The sequence below is a fragment of the Plasmodium sp. gorilla clade G2 genome (assembly GCF_900097015.1).
Source record: "Plasmodium sp. gorilla clade G2 genome assembly, chromosome: 14".
NCBI classification, from domain to species: Eukaryota; Apicomplexa; class Aconoidasida; order Haemosporida; family Plasmodiidae; genus Plasmodium; species Plasmodium adleri (nom. inval.).
The window spans coordinates 2,032,376-2,045,339 of record NC_041706.1 but is presented as its reverse complement, the minus strand read 5'-3'; the positions used below and the strand labels follow the sequence as shown (position 1 = coordinate 2,045,339).

The window sequence follows — 12,964 nt, the reverse complement described above, 5'->3', positions numbered from 1 at the left end:
AATATATATATTATATATTTTTTTTTTTATTGAATATATTTTTCTCTTTGTGTGCAACATAGAAGAAGGTTATTAGAATTATCAACACATTTGATATTATTTAAAAAATATATTTCTTTTATATCTTCTTTTATATTATTGTTGTATATAAATAAATATATAAAAATATATGTATATAATATATATATATATATATATATATATATATATATATTTATTTATTTATAATTAAATATATATGAGAAAAATAATATTTTAAGATTTTTCCTTTTTTTTAATTTTATTACTCCTTCCATTTAATTTTCTATTTTTTTTTTTGTTTTTTTGTTTTTATTTATTTTTTTTTTTTCAGTGTTTCTTTGTAAAATTTTATTTTAAAATTAAAATAAAAGTAAATTTTAAAAATTCAATAAAATGTGTATCCTTCTTTATTAAATAGAATATAAGAATATGAAAGATAACAAGGAACAATAAAAAAAAAAAAGAAATATAACTAAATTAAAATATTATGTATAATAAAATATATATTAGTTTTTTTCAAATAATAAAATAACCTAAATTGAAGGAATTATACAATATATATTTTATAAAATGCATACATATAAATAAATATATATTTATATAACTATAGAGATTTACATTTTTAAATTAATGTAAACAAAAAAATATATTTAGTAATTTTTAAAAACAACACATTTTTATTATGATTGTATAATTATTCTGTAAATATATATATATATATATATATATATATACATGTAACATCATATGTTATTCCTCCTTTTTTTTTTTCAAGATATTTTAAATATAAATACAAGAAAAGCAACAACATAAATATTAAACAACAAAATTTTTAAATTGTAAAGCAAGTATATATGTATAGCATAAAATATATACTTATATCCTTATTTATATTCTTATAGAAAAGACAACAACATCTTTTATTATATTATTTTGTATAATTAAAAAATATATATGTAAAAATGAATGAACAAATTGATCCGTTTTATGAAGCAAAACAGTACGTTTGAATATATATATATAAATATATTTTAGAGATTCACTTTATATTGTTAAACAAGACAAAAAAAATAAAATAAAAGAAATGGAGTTATATAAATACATAAATATTTTATAGTTTAACACATATTTTTATTTTCCTATTATATAATATATTTTCTTATATATAATAATACATTAATATATAGCACAACATATTCATAAATTCTCTAATTTTTTTTTTTTAATATATAGAGAAGTAGATATATCTGTAAATAAACTACAAAGCCTATATAATAATTGGAATAACATACCTGATAAACGTTCTATGTAATTTCTTTTTTTATAACATATAATAATGCTTTTATTTACTAAATAAAATGAATATATAAATATATATTATATAAATCTGATAATTTAGTAACTACATATGTGTTTCTATATAAACTTCCTAATTATGTATTTCTTTAATTTCTTTAATTTTTTTTTTTTTTTTTTTTTATAGATCTGCAAGAGAGAAATACAATTTGATCAAAGAAGAAATAAAATACTTAAATGAAGATTTAAACGATTTAGATAATTCAGTTAATATAGTAAAAAAAAATTCATATAAATTTAATATAAGTTCCGAAGAAATTGAGGAACGATCAAAGTCATTGAGAATCATAAGAAATTTATTGAACGAGATAACAAACAATATAAATAATAATGTAAATATTAAAAAATAATAATAAGACAATAATGAATAATATTGATTAATTATAAACTATTATTTGACCTTATAAATATATGATGAATATGTAAATAAATATATATATATATATATATATATATATATGTTATCTTTCGTAGGTTTTAAATTATAATAATAATCCAAATAATGATTACAACTCAGTAATTTTAAAAACTCATTTTCAATCCATATGGGCTGACATATAATATAATTAAGATGAATGCATAAAACAAAAATTATCCATATATATATTTATATATATATATATATATTTTATTATATATCAGGTTATATTAAAAAGACAAGATAACGATTTAGAAGAATTGGCTGAATCAGCAGAGAGATTACACCATGCTGCAATTACAATAAATACAGAATTAAAGGATCAACAAAAGTTAGTAATTTTTTTTACTTATTATTATTTTTTTTAAAATATAATTAATATAAAAGAATAAGAACACTTACACTTGATACTATTTTATATTATTCTTTATATATATGTATATGTTTTATTATATTTGTAGGTTATTAGATGAACTGGAAAACGAAATGGACATGTCTAGTAATAAATATAAAATGGACATATATTTAATATATATGTATAGATATATATTTGTATATTTGCATTTTCATATCCTTTCTTGCAACGAATCCCATATTTATCTTTATAAACTTTATATATATATATATATATATATATATATTACATTTTATTTATTTTACTTTTTAGATGAAAAAATTAACTTTGTAACAAAAAAAATATCTTATTACTTAAAAACAAAGAGTTAGAATATAAATCCAAAACAATATAGCAACAATAATATAAACACATAATATGTTACTTATATTATCACAAAATTATAATATATTTATATTTTTTCTTTTGCAGATACTAAAATCTTGTCTTTAATATTTTATTTATCAATGATATCTTTGGTCTTATTCTTTATACTCATAGTTTCATGATTTAAAAAAATATACCAAAAAAAAAAAAAAATAAAATAAAATAATAAAATGAATGAATAAAACATTATTATATAGAATAATATGAAATAATAAACAAAAAAGTCAAAGAAACAATGAAAAATTAAAATTTATAAATTGAACAAAGACAGAAACATAAAAAGAAAAAAAAAAAAAAAAAAAAGAAGAAGCAAAATATAAAACAAAAATGAAACTATAAAGGTTTAAAAAATATTAATTTTACAATGTATATTTATAAAAAGTTTTACTTATATTTTTTTATGAAGTTGAAAATTTATAATTATAACATGTTGTATCTTTCATGTGTATGCCAATAATTACATCTTATTTATGTATATGGAGCTATTAAATTTACAAAAATATATAAAATTTTAATATAGAAAAAATAAAATTAAGACGACAACAACAACAACACAAAAAAAAAAAAAAAAATTCAATTATTTAAAAATTTTATTGATCCACTATCTTTTTTTTTTGATTTTTAAATACAAACTAAAGATACATAATAAATATATTTGTATTTTTTATTTTAATAAAAACACTAAACATGTTGGATCCATATTTTTAAAAAAATATTTATATATATATATATATATATATATATATTATTATTATTATTATGTGAATTAATTTACCAGTTTAGTATACATTTTTATACAAACCGCTAGTTTTCCTATGATTATTTTCAGACTTTTTCTTATTGTTATTATTTTTATTTTGTCCATTTTCTCTTGGATTCCAAGAAGGTTTTTTATCATATTTTTGTGATGAATTATGTTTATTATTATTTTTGTTAGATGTAGTGTTTACATTATTAAAGGAATTATGTGACACGTAATTGTTTGATATATTATTTGATGAATTTTTGTATTTGTATAAACCTGAAGTCTGTTTCTCTTGACTATTATATTTATTATTATATTTATTATTATTATTATTATTATTATTATTATTATATAAATTATAATGATCGTTATTATTATTTCTTGCATTGTTATTATTCGTATAGAAACTATTTTTTTTTTTTTCATATACAGACGTGCGAACATAATTACCATCGTCACCATATGAGTAATCATTTCTATAATTTTTATTTTCATCATGTTTGTTATATTTATTATTAATATTATTATCATATTTGTTATTATATGAATTACTATATTTATTTTTACGAATATAATTTCTATCTTCATCTTTCCTATGATGTGTATGTTTATTATCATAATGAAAGTTTTTTCTAATATCATCATGATTGTAATCATCTCTTGATTTTTTATTTAACATTTTATCAGAATTATTATTTCCTAAATTGTAGGAAGAAAATTTTCTTTTTTTTTTATTATTCTGTATATCATTATGAAATGTATCATTTTGATACGTATGATTTTTTTCATTTTTAAATAATTCATCGTGATCATAGTAATCACTATCATAATCATCAATACTATATATATTAGAAATTTTATCATGATTATATAAGGTATTATATTTATGTCCTTTTATATTTATAACACTTATATCACTATCATTATTAGTACTATCAGCAATGCTATTTTTCTTATCATTCGAAATGTCCCATATATATAATGGATTATTCATATATAAAACATAAGCTCTATTCGATTTAAAATTATAATCTTTTCTATAAAAATAGGTATTTTTGGCAAATATATATGGAGGAGATCCACACTTAATATGTTTTCTCTTGAAACAATTTAAACATGAAATATAATTATATGGATACATTATAAATCTATAATCATTAAATGAATTTATATGCGATTTAAATGATACATATTGTGACCTCGTATTATGACACATATTCTCTGATATATGTTTATGACATAAGAAACAGAAATTATTTAAACATTTCGCTTTCATAAAAGAATCTTTTTCACATTCTATTGAACCACAATTTTGGCATATATATTTTTTCTCTTTATATAATTCTGATAAAAAATATAAATGAAAAAACAGATTTTCTGAATTGATATCTGGGAAATTTATTTTCCATCTTTTTATTCTTTTCTCGAAATTTGATAGTATCTTATTAAAATTTTTTGGCACAATACATTTTTCTTCAATTAATATATTATCACTTGTAATAGAGGTTTTATCCTCGTCACTATTTTTAGAAATTACAATGGCTACTTCATCATTATGGAATTCATTTTTTTTATCATCATTATATATATCATCGTCATTTTTATCATCATCATTTTTATCATCATCATTTTTATCATCATCATTTTTATCATCACCATTTTTATCATCCTCATTATTATCATCCTCATTATTATCATCCTCATTATTATCATCATCATTTTTATCATCCTCATTATTATCACTTAATTTTTTATCATCATTCATATCCGTTTCATTATTTCTTTCAATTTCTTCATTCATCTTCTTTTCAAACATATCGGTGTCCATAAATAAATCCATAAAATTTTTCTCATCCCTTTCTTCTTCATTATAATTATCATTATCATCATCATCATTGTTATTATATCCTTTTTCATCAGGATTTAAATAAAAATATCTATTGTTCATGTCATTACCCTTGTTCCTTTTCTGCTTATCCTTAGTAAAATTATTTATTACATTATTAATTATATCTTTTTTTAAAATCAACTTGATTTGATCATTATTCTTTTTATTTTTATCACACAAAAATTCTATTTCTGAGTTTTCTAGACGCCCATTTATAATTTTATCTTTTTTAAAAGATTTTAAAATATATTTTCTTATATTTTTCCTAACATTCATATATTGTTCTATTTGATTCTCATTTAAATCTCCTAACATTTCAAAAGGGTTCTCCTTACTTATTTCATTTATATTAAAGTTAATTAGCTTATCATCCTCATCATTCTTTTCTTCATCATTTTCTTCTTTGCTATATTTCTTTATATTATCTTTTCCTTTATTTAAACTTACATTTTCATCTGGATTTATATTAATTGTAAAAAGACTATCCATTAAAACATATTTTGTCTCTTAAATGTTATATATATATATTATATATCCTTTTATAATTTTTATTTTATACTATGAGATATATTATATATACATATATATGTCATATGACATAATAAATATAAAAAATAACAAATTCTGGTGTATATTATATATATTATAAATATATATATGTTTTAATTTATATACATATTTTACTTAATTTCTTTTATTTTTCCAATTTCTTTAAAATAACATATTAAATTCTCTTCTTTTTTTTTTTTTTCAACTTCAAAAATTATATATGGGGAATAATTAAACAAAAAAAAAAAAAAAAAAAAAGAAAGAAAAAAACTTTATAAAGAATTATGAAAATTAAAAATCTATTATTTTCTATAATATATATATATATATATATATATATATAATATTTATATATTTAAATATCTTTAACATTTACATATTATATATATATGTGAATTTTTTTTAATAATTATTTGAAAATATGAAAGATTAATAATCTCATATAAATTTTCATTTTTACATATAAAAAAAAAATTAAAATAAAAACGTTTTTGAAAGATACTATATAAAAAAAAAAAAAAAAAAAAAAAAGGTATAAAATCATTTTAAATATGTAATAAAATATAATATCAATATATGATTACTATTAAGAATTATGTATATATATTTGTGTTATTCAAATATACGTATATTATATATATATAAATATTATATATTTTTATAGATCTCTAAACAATTTAAATTTTCAACATATGAAAAATATTATATATAATCTTAAAATATACTTACATAATCCTTAAAATAATAAAATGATTTTAATGTTACAACTATATTAAACATATGTTATTTATTTTTTTTATTTTTTTTTTATTCTATCCTGACTTATTTTCCATAAGGCTTATAAAAAGAAAGCCATATAAAAAATTATTATATATTATTATAACAATTATATTGTTGTTAGCTTCTTATTATTCTAAAATTGAACAATTCTTAAAAGGTTAGATTTTTATCATTCTTACAATATATATATATATATATATATATATATATAACACATAAAACTTATAATTAATTTTCCAGTTCTTTTTTATTATTTACTTATATTTCCACAACAAAATGAAATTCACATATAATATATATATGCATTAAACTATATTCCATTCATCTTATATTTATATTATAAATTTTTTACACAGCATATATATCGTAAATTATTATATTCTTCTAAACATATCTTATAGGTTATATATTTTTTTATTAATATAATATTATTTTTGCCTTATTACATATTATTGTTTAGTAAAAAATTTAATAAATCCAAAGTATATTTTTTTTTTTTTTTTTTTTTTTTTTTGTTAAATCATTGTATACTTTTCTTTTATCTTTAATAAATTATCCCTTATGTTATATTTACTAAAATGTTGATTCACGTATATATACTTAATTATTTATCACATAAAAATATAATTTATACATATATATAAAAATAAATAAATAAAAGATCTCAATCTAGTTTAATACATTTTATCTTTTAGACAATTATATTTAATAATTTGTATTTTTTTTATTTTAATTTTTTTCTTCCAAACTGTTGAATAAACCTAAATACATGCGTTTATAATATGGATCCTGGAATAATTCTTTTGATTAATATATAAAATAAGCCGTATATCAAATATTAAGGATTCATATAAATAAAACGACCTTTTGCTTTTTGTAATATATATATATATATATATATATATATATATATATATATATATAATTAAATATAATAAGCATATCAATATTTGAACGATATATATGTGTGTATGAAAAATAAATAATTTTTAAATTTATTAAAAAATAGGTGCTTATATATTTTTATGTTTTCCTTATAAAAATCTTTAATTTTTAAATATAAATGTACATCATCTAATACTAATAAATATATATACATATTAATATAAGGGTAAATGAAAAAATATTAGAAGATTTATATATATTATTATAAAAAAAAAAAAAAAAAAAAAAAAAAAAAAGGAACAGAAGGATTCACAAGGAAAAAGATTAATATGGGTAAATAAGATTTATCCTTTTAATTATATATTCTAATATTTTAAGTGGCTGTTACAAAATCAAATAAGCTTTTGCAAAAATATTTAAGAAATGTAGAAGATGAATATAATTTATTAATTTTTTATTAATATATATATGTATATATATATATATATATATATATTTATATATATTTATTTATTTTTATAATATAATACACATAAATATCTTAATTAAATGAGAACTTTAATATACATGAAAAAAAAAAAAAGAATGAATTTGTTTCTTTATATAGCCGTATTTATTATATACTTAACCAACATACATTGCAAAAATGAATATAACATAAAAAAAATAAGTGGAAAAAATAATTATAAGTACAATAAAATATCTACCAATGTAAAACAATTAGGTAATGTTAATCATCCATATTATAAAAGGAAAGATTATTTAAATATACGAATGAACAAGAAAACGATAGAATATTTACCTACAACCAATCAGAATATACACTATAAGAAATTCAAAAACCTTGTCAATAAATCTAAAAGTAAGAATAAATTATATTATTTATATATACCTAATAATGATACAAATTCAATAAACGAAAAGAAAAACAAACAAAATAACAAAGTATTAGAAATATATTTTGAGAAAAAAAAATTACTTGCACAATATTTTAATAATTTAAAATCCTCATTTATATATAAATTAAAAAACACGAAAATTATAACGAAATTATTTTTATCATCATCATTATTAATATTAACATTAAATGTAATTGGATTAAAACCTGAAGAAATTGCATTACATAGTAAAAGAGTTTTGAGAGCATTTGAATTTTATCGAATTTATACATCAGCTTTATTTTATGGAGATATTTCTCTATATGTTTTAACAAATATATATATGTTATATGTGCAAAGTAATCAATTAGAAAATAGGCTTGGATCAGCTGAAATGTTATCTTATTATATATCACAAATTAGTATATTATCTATTATATGTTCATATATCAAAAAACCATTTTATTCAACAGCTTTATTGAAATCATTATTATTTGTTAATTGTATGCTTAATCCATATCAAAAAGCTAACTTAATCTTTGGAATTAATATTAATAACATGTACTTACCTTATCTGTCTATATTAATCGATATTATACATGCACAAAATTTAAAAGCATCTATATCTGGATTATTGGGAGTAACAAGTGGATCCATATATTATCTTCTCAATATTTACTTATATGATAAATATAACAAAAAAGTGTTCAAAATACCAAATTTTCTAAAAAAATATCTCGAGTCATATGATATCGACGAAATAATACAATAATGTATGATAAAACAAAAGGTTTTAAAAATATATATATATATATATATATATATATATATATATAAGATATAAATGTTTGTGTGTTTTAAAATATATATTATAGTATAATTTGTAACATAAATAAATAAATGAATAAATACAAATAAGTAAATAATTAAATGAATATATATATATACAAAAAATATATATGTTTTTATAAAGAAGAATAAATAAATAAATATATATATATATACATATATATATTTTTTTTTATGTACTAAAAAAAAATGCGCTTTAAATTTTATCCAAGGGGAGCAAAACTATTCGATGAGTAGCCTCATCATAATTGTTGTTTGTTATATGTATTTTCGAACTTGTTGAAAATATATTATGTTTCATATTTGTTATTTTTTTTTTTATTAAAAAACATATACCTATTATATGGTTATAGAAAAAAACATGACCAATTTTTAAATTTTTTAATGTATTATCTGATTTTATATCATTATTATATATAACATCAAATTGATGTTCATATGTAACTGATTCATTTTGTTTAGAACTCAATAAATTTTTTAGTAAAAAAAAAGAACTTTTTAACATATGGTTATCTTTAATATCTTTTAAATATTTGGTATATAAAATATTATTATATATCTTAGTAGGATCATTATCAAAATTATTATGAAACATGTCATAATAATCATAATTCATACATAATGTTAATGAATATTTACTTATAAATATTTCATTTCTCGTTCTATTAATAGCTTCTTGTCCAACATAACATCCTTTCTCTTTTGTCAAATAATTTAAGTTATCATAATTTAAGTCGAATGGTGTTAAATTTTTAAATTTGAATATATCTCTTTCGTTTTTTATATTGTTCACATTTTTATTTATATCATTATTTATTGTTATATCTGTATTATTATTATTATTATCATTTGTATAAGTGGCTGCATCATATATATCCGCATTTGTATCACTAAAATAAATATCTTTTGTGTATAAATTTTCAATAATACCTAAATTTAATTTTAAATAATCATAAATAAAAGAATTTGTAAGTTTTATTTTTTCTTCCTTTTCAAAAATGCTTAAAATATTATTAAATGGATTATCAAAATGGTTAGATATTATTATGTTATCATTATAAGTTTTTTTATTTTCTACTTTTTCACTTTTTATGAAACTCACACTATTAGGATAATCATGTGGTATTTTATCCATATTATAATTAAATTCATATATTCTATAACCTAATAATTCACTTCTTTGATCTTTCGAAAAAAAAAAGAGAGATGTATTATCGTTACCATTATATATTCTTAATGAATTGTTTAATGTATTACTCATATCATTTTCAAAGGCATTATTACACTTGACTTTTTTATGTAAATTCAATAAAGATGTATATGATAATAACTGGTAAATATTAATATTTTTAATATTTTTAAAATACACATCACAAGATAATCTTCGTTTATCTAATAAGTCTAGTAACAAATTTAATATATGAACATTACAATCTATATAAAATAAACTAAAAAATAAATTCTTTTCATAATTATATTTTATATTATATATAAAACAATCATATAATATTTTTCCATTATTTAATAAAAATAAAGAAGGCAATCCTATAGCATTTTTCTCATATTTTGTCGTCTTATTATCCATTTCATAAATATAGGAATCATAATTATTACATAATAAATTTTCAGGTAAATTTTTTTGTAATATAAAATCACTCTCAGGTATTATTTTATTCAAGTCATTTGTTGTAAGGCTCTGCAGAAATTTAAAGGAGTCCTTACCCCACAGTTGAATAAGGGCTCGATTTTTTAATTTACACAAAAAATATTTACTCATCGAGAGATTTAAATAAATAAATAAATATATATATATATATTTATATATTTATAGTTACATATTATTTAACACCTTTATAATAAAAAGAATTACCATGTTATATAATTTTTCTATTTATTTTTTTTAGCATAGTTTAAAAAAGTAATTTTATAATTCTAGTATCAAAAAAAATATATACTTTAAAAAAAATTAAAAAAAAAAAAAAACCAACATCAAAAAGCACATTTTACATACTAAATGAGGATTTGACATATATTTTTAACATATATTATAGTTTCATATTTTTTAAAATAAAATAAAAATAGCATTATTATATCTTCAAATTAAAATTACATAAATATATGTGACTAAGTGTTTATTCAATTTTAATTTAACAAATAAAATATATGCATAATATATCTTCACATATGTATATATTATATATTCATTTTATTCATGTGTAAAAAAAAAAAAAATAAAAATAAAAAAAAAATTTTGTTCTATTAAGAAAAGAATAGATATACAAAAAAAAAATTAAAAAAGAATATATTCATATATATATATATATAATATTGATTAGTTTCTCTCTTTTTTCTTAAAAATATTGCGACTATTTTTATTCACAGGTATTATTTTTTGTTTATACTGTTTTGTATTATGTTTAAATTTTGGTTTAGAATCCATATGATTTAAATTTTCATCATTTATCGAATTATTTTTTGATGAATCAAAAAGAAAATTTACAAATTTCCTATTTTCAGGTATTGGAACAAAATTAATATTTTTTAAATATTTTAATTTTTTGATTAATTCATTTAATAAATGAACATTCATATTTTTAAAAAAGGGATTATCTGAAAGTACGATGTTTTTTAAATAATTTAGTTGACTTAAATAATCTAAAAAATCATGTTTTATAATAAAATTATTTTGTATACATAAAAGTTTTAAATTTGTCATATATATTATATCCTTGCTAATATTTATTAACTTGTTATTATTTAGTCTTAATTCTTGTACTTGAGAAAAGTGAGAACCAAAAAAAAACTCTCTTATTTTATTAAAAGAAAGTGATATTTTTTTAAGCTGTTTCATTTCTTTAGCTGGTTTAGCAAATTTTTCTATCATATTATTTTTTAATATTAATACTTCTAAATTTTGTAAACTTGATAAATTCGGAACTTTTTCTATTTCATTATATGCTAATATTAATGTCTTCATATTTTTTAAATGACAAATATGATCTATTATTTTAATTTTATTATAGGACAAATTTAAATATGTCAAGTTATTTATATTATTTAAATAATTTATATTATCTATTATATTCTTTTGTAATATTATTTGTTGTAAATTTAAATTCATTTCAACCATCTTTAAATCTTTTAATTTATTCTCACTTAAATCAATTTTTTGTAAATTCTTCATTTGATATAACTCTTCACATTCTTCTATATTCCTATTTTTTAAAATTAACTCTTTACAATTAGATATATCTCCATCTTTAATAATTGATGATATTTTTAATATGCTTAATATTTTCAAACTTGAATCAACATCGTTCCTTGCTTCATTATTATCTATTTCATTCATTTTGTTCTTTATTTTTTTATATACAAAAGAAAAAGGGTATAATGCATAAACGAAACTATATAAATAAACATTATAAAATGAATTAAAATACAAAAAAAATGAAAGAGAGAAAAATTAAAAAGTAAGGAAAATTATTATATTAATATAAATCTTTCTACAAAAAAAAAAAAAAAATAAATAAAATAAAATAAAATAATATGTATTATTATGTATATATATTATTATATATATATATTATTATTATTATTTTGTATTATCATCTAAAAAAGGGAATCCATTTTATAGTTTTTATTTTCTTTTAATAAAATGTATTTTTTCATTATTTTTATTTTTAATTTATTTTATTGATTTTAATATAAGTTATAATAATACATATTTATGTATCCACATATATATATAACTATATGTATGTGCTTAACATTTAAAAGAACAAAAATCATATTCATTTAAAAAAAAAAAAACAAA

The 12,964-nt window shown here is 16.9% G+C and overlaps 5 protein-coding genes across 5 annotated transcripts; 2 read left to right on the top strand and 3 right to left on the bottom strand.

Moving 5' to 3' along the window:
• Positions 1-983: 983 nt before the first annotated feature.
• Positions 984-2,698, top strand: PADL01_1452500 (SNARE protein, putative; the record flags this gene model as incomplete). Its single annotated transcript, XM_028684816.1, has 8 exons — positions 984-1,021; positions 1,255-1,329; positions 1,505-1,709; positions 1,852-1,893; positions 2,020-2,126; positions 2,257-2,294; positions 2,463-2,516; positions 2,622-2,698. 8 exons carry the CDS (start codon positions 984-986, stop codon positions 2,696-2,698), a joined length of 636 nt encoding a protein of 211 aa, XP_028540856.1.
• Positions 2,699-3,355: 657 nt separating this feature from the next.
• On the bottom strand, positions 3,356-5,698 carry PADL01_1452400 (conserved Plasmodium protein, unknown function; the record flags this gene model as incomplete). Its single annotated transcript, XM_028684815.1, has 1 exon — positions 3,356-5,698. The coding sequence occupies one exon, from the start codon at positions 5,696-5,698 to the stop codon at positions 3,356-3,358; it is 2,343 nt and encodes a 780-aa protein (XP_028540855.1).
• A 2,310-nt stretch (positions 5,699-8,008) lies between these two features.
• On the top strand, positions 8,009-9,073 carry PADL01_1452300 (DER1-like protein; the record flags this gene model as incomplete). Its single annotated transcript, XM_028684813.1, has 1 exon — positions 8,009-9,073. The coding sequence occupies one exon, from the start codon at positions 8,009-8,011 to the stop codon at positions 9,071-9,073; it is 1,065 nt and encodes a 354-aa protein (XP_028540854.1).
• A 273-nt stretch (positions 9,074-9,346) lies between these two features.
• Positions 9,347-10,927, bottom strand: PADL01_1452200 (aminomethyltransferase, putative; the record flags this gene model as incomplete). Its single annotated transcript, XM_028684812.1, has 1 exon — positions 9,347-10,927. The coding sequence occupies one exon, from the start codon at positions 10,925-10,927 to the stop codon at positions 9,347-9,349; it is 1,581 nt and encodes a 526-aa protein (XP_028540853.1).
• A 555-nt stretch (positions 10,928-11,482) lies between these two features.
• On the bottom strand, positions 11,483-12,499 carry PADL01_1452100 (leucine-rich repeat protein; the record flags this gene model as incomplete). The annotated part of the gene is made up of 1 exon (XM_028684811.1): positions 11,483-12,499. One exon carries the CDS (start codon positions 12,497-12,499, stop codon positions 11,483-11,485), a length of 1,017 nt encoding a protein of 338 aa, XP_028540852.1.
• Between the last annotated feature and the right edge of the window lie 465 nt (positions 12,500-12,964).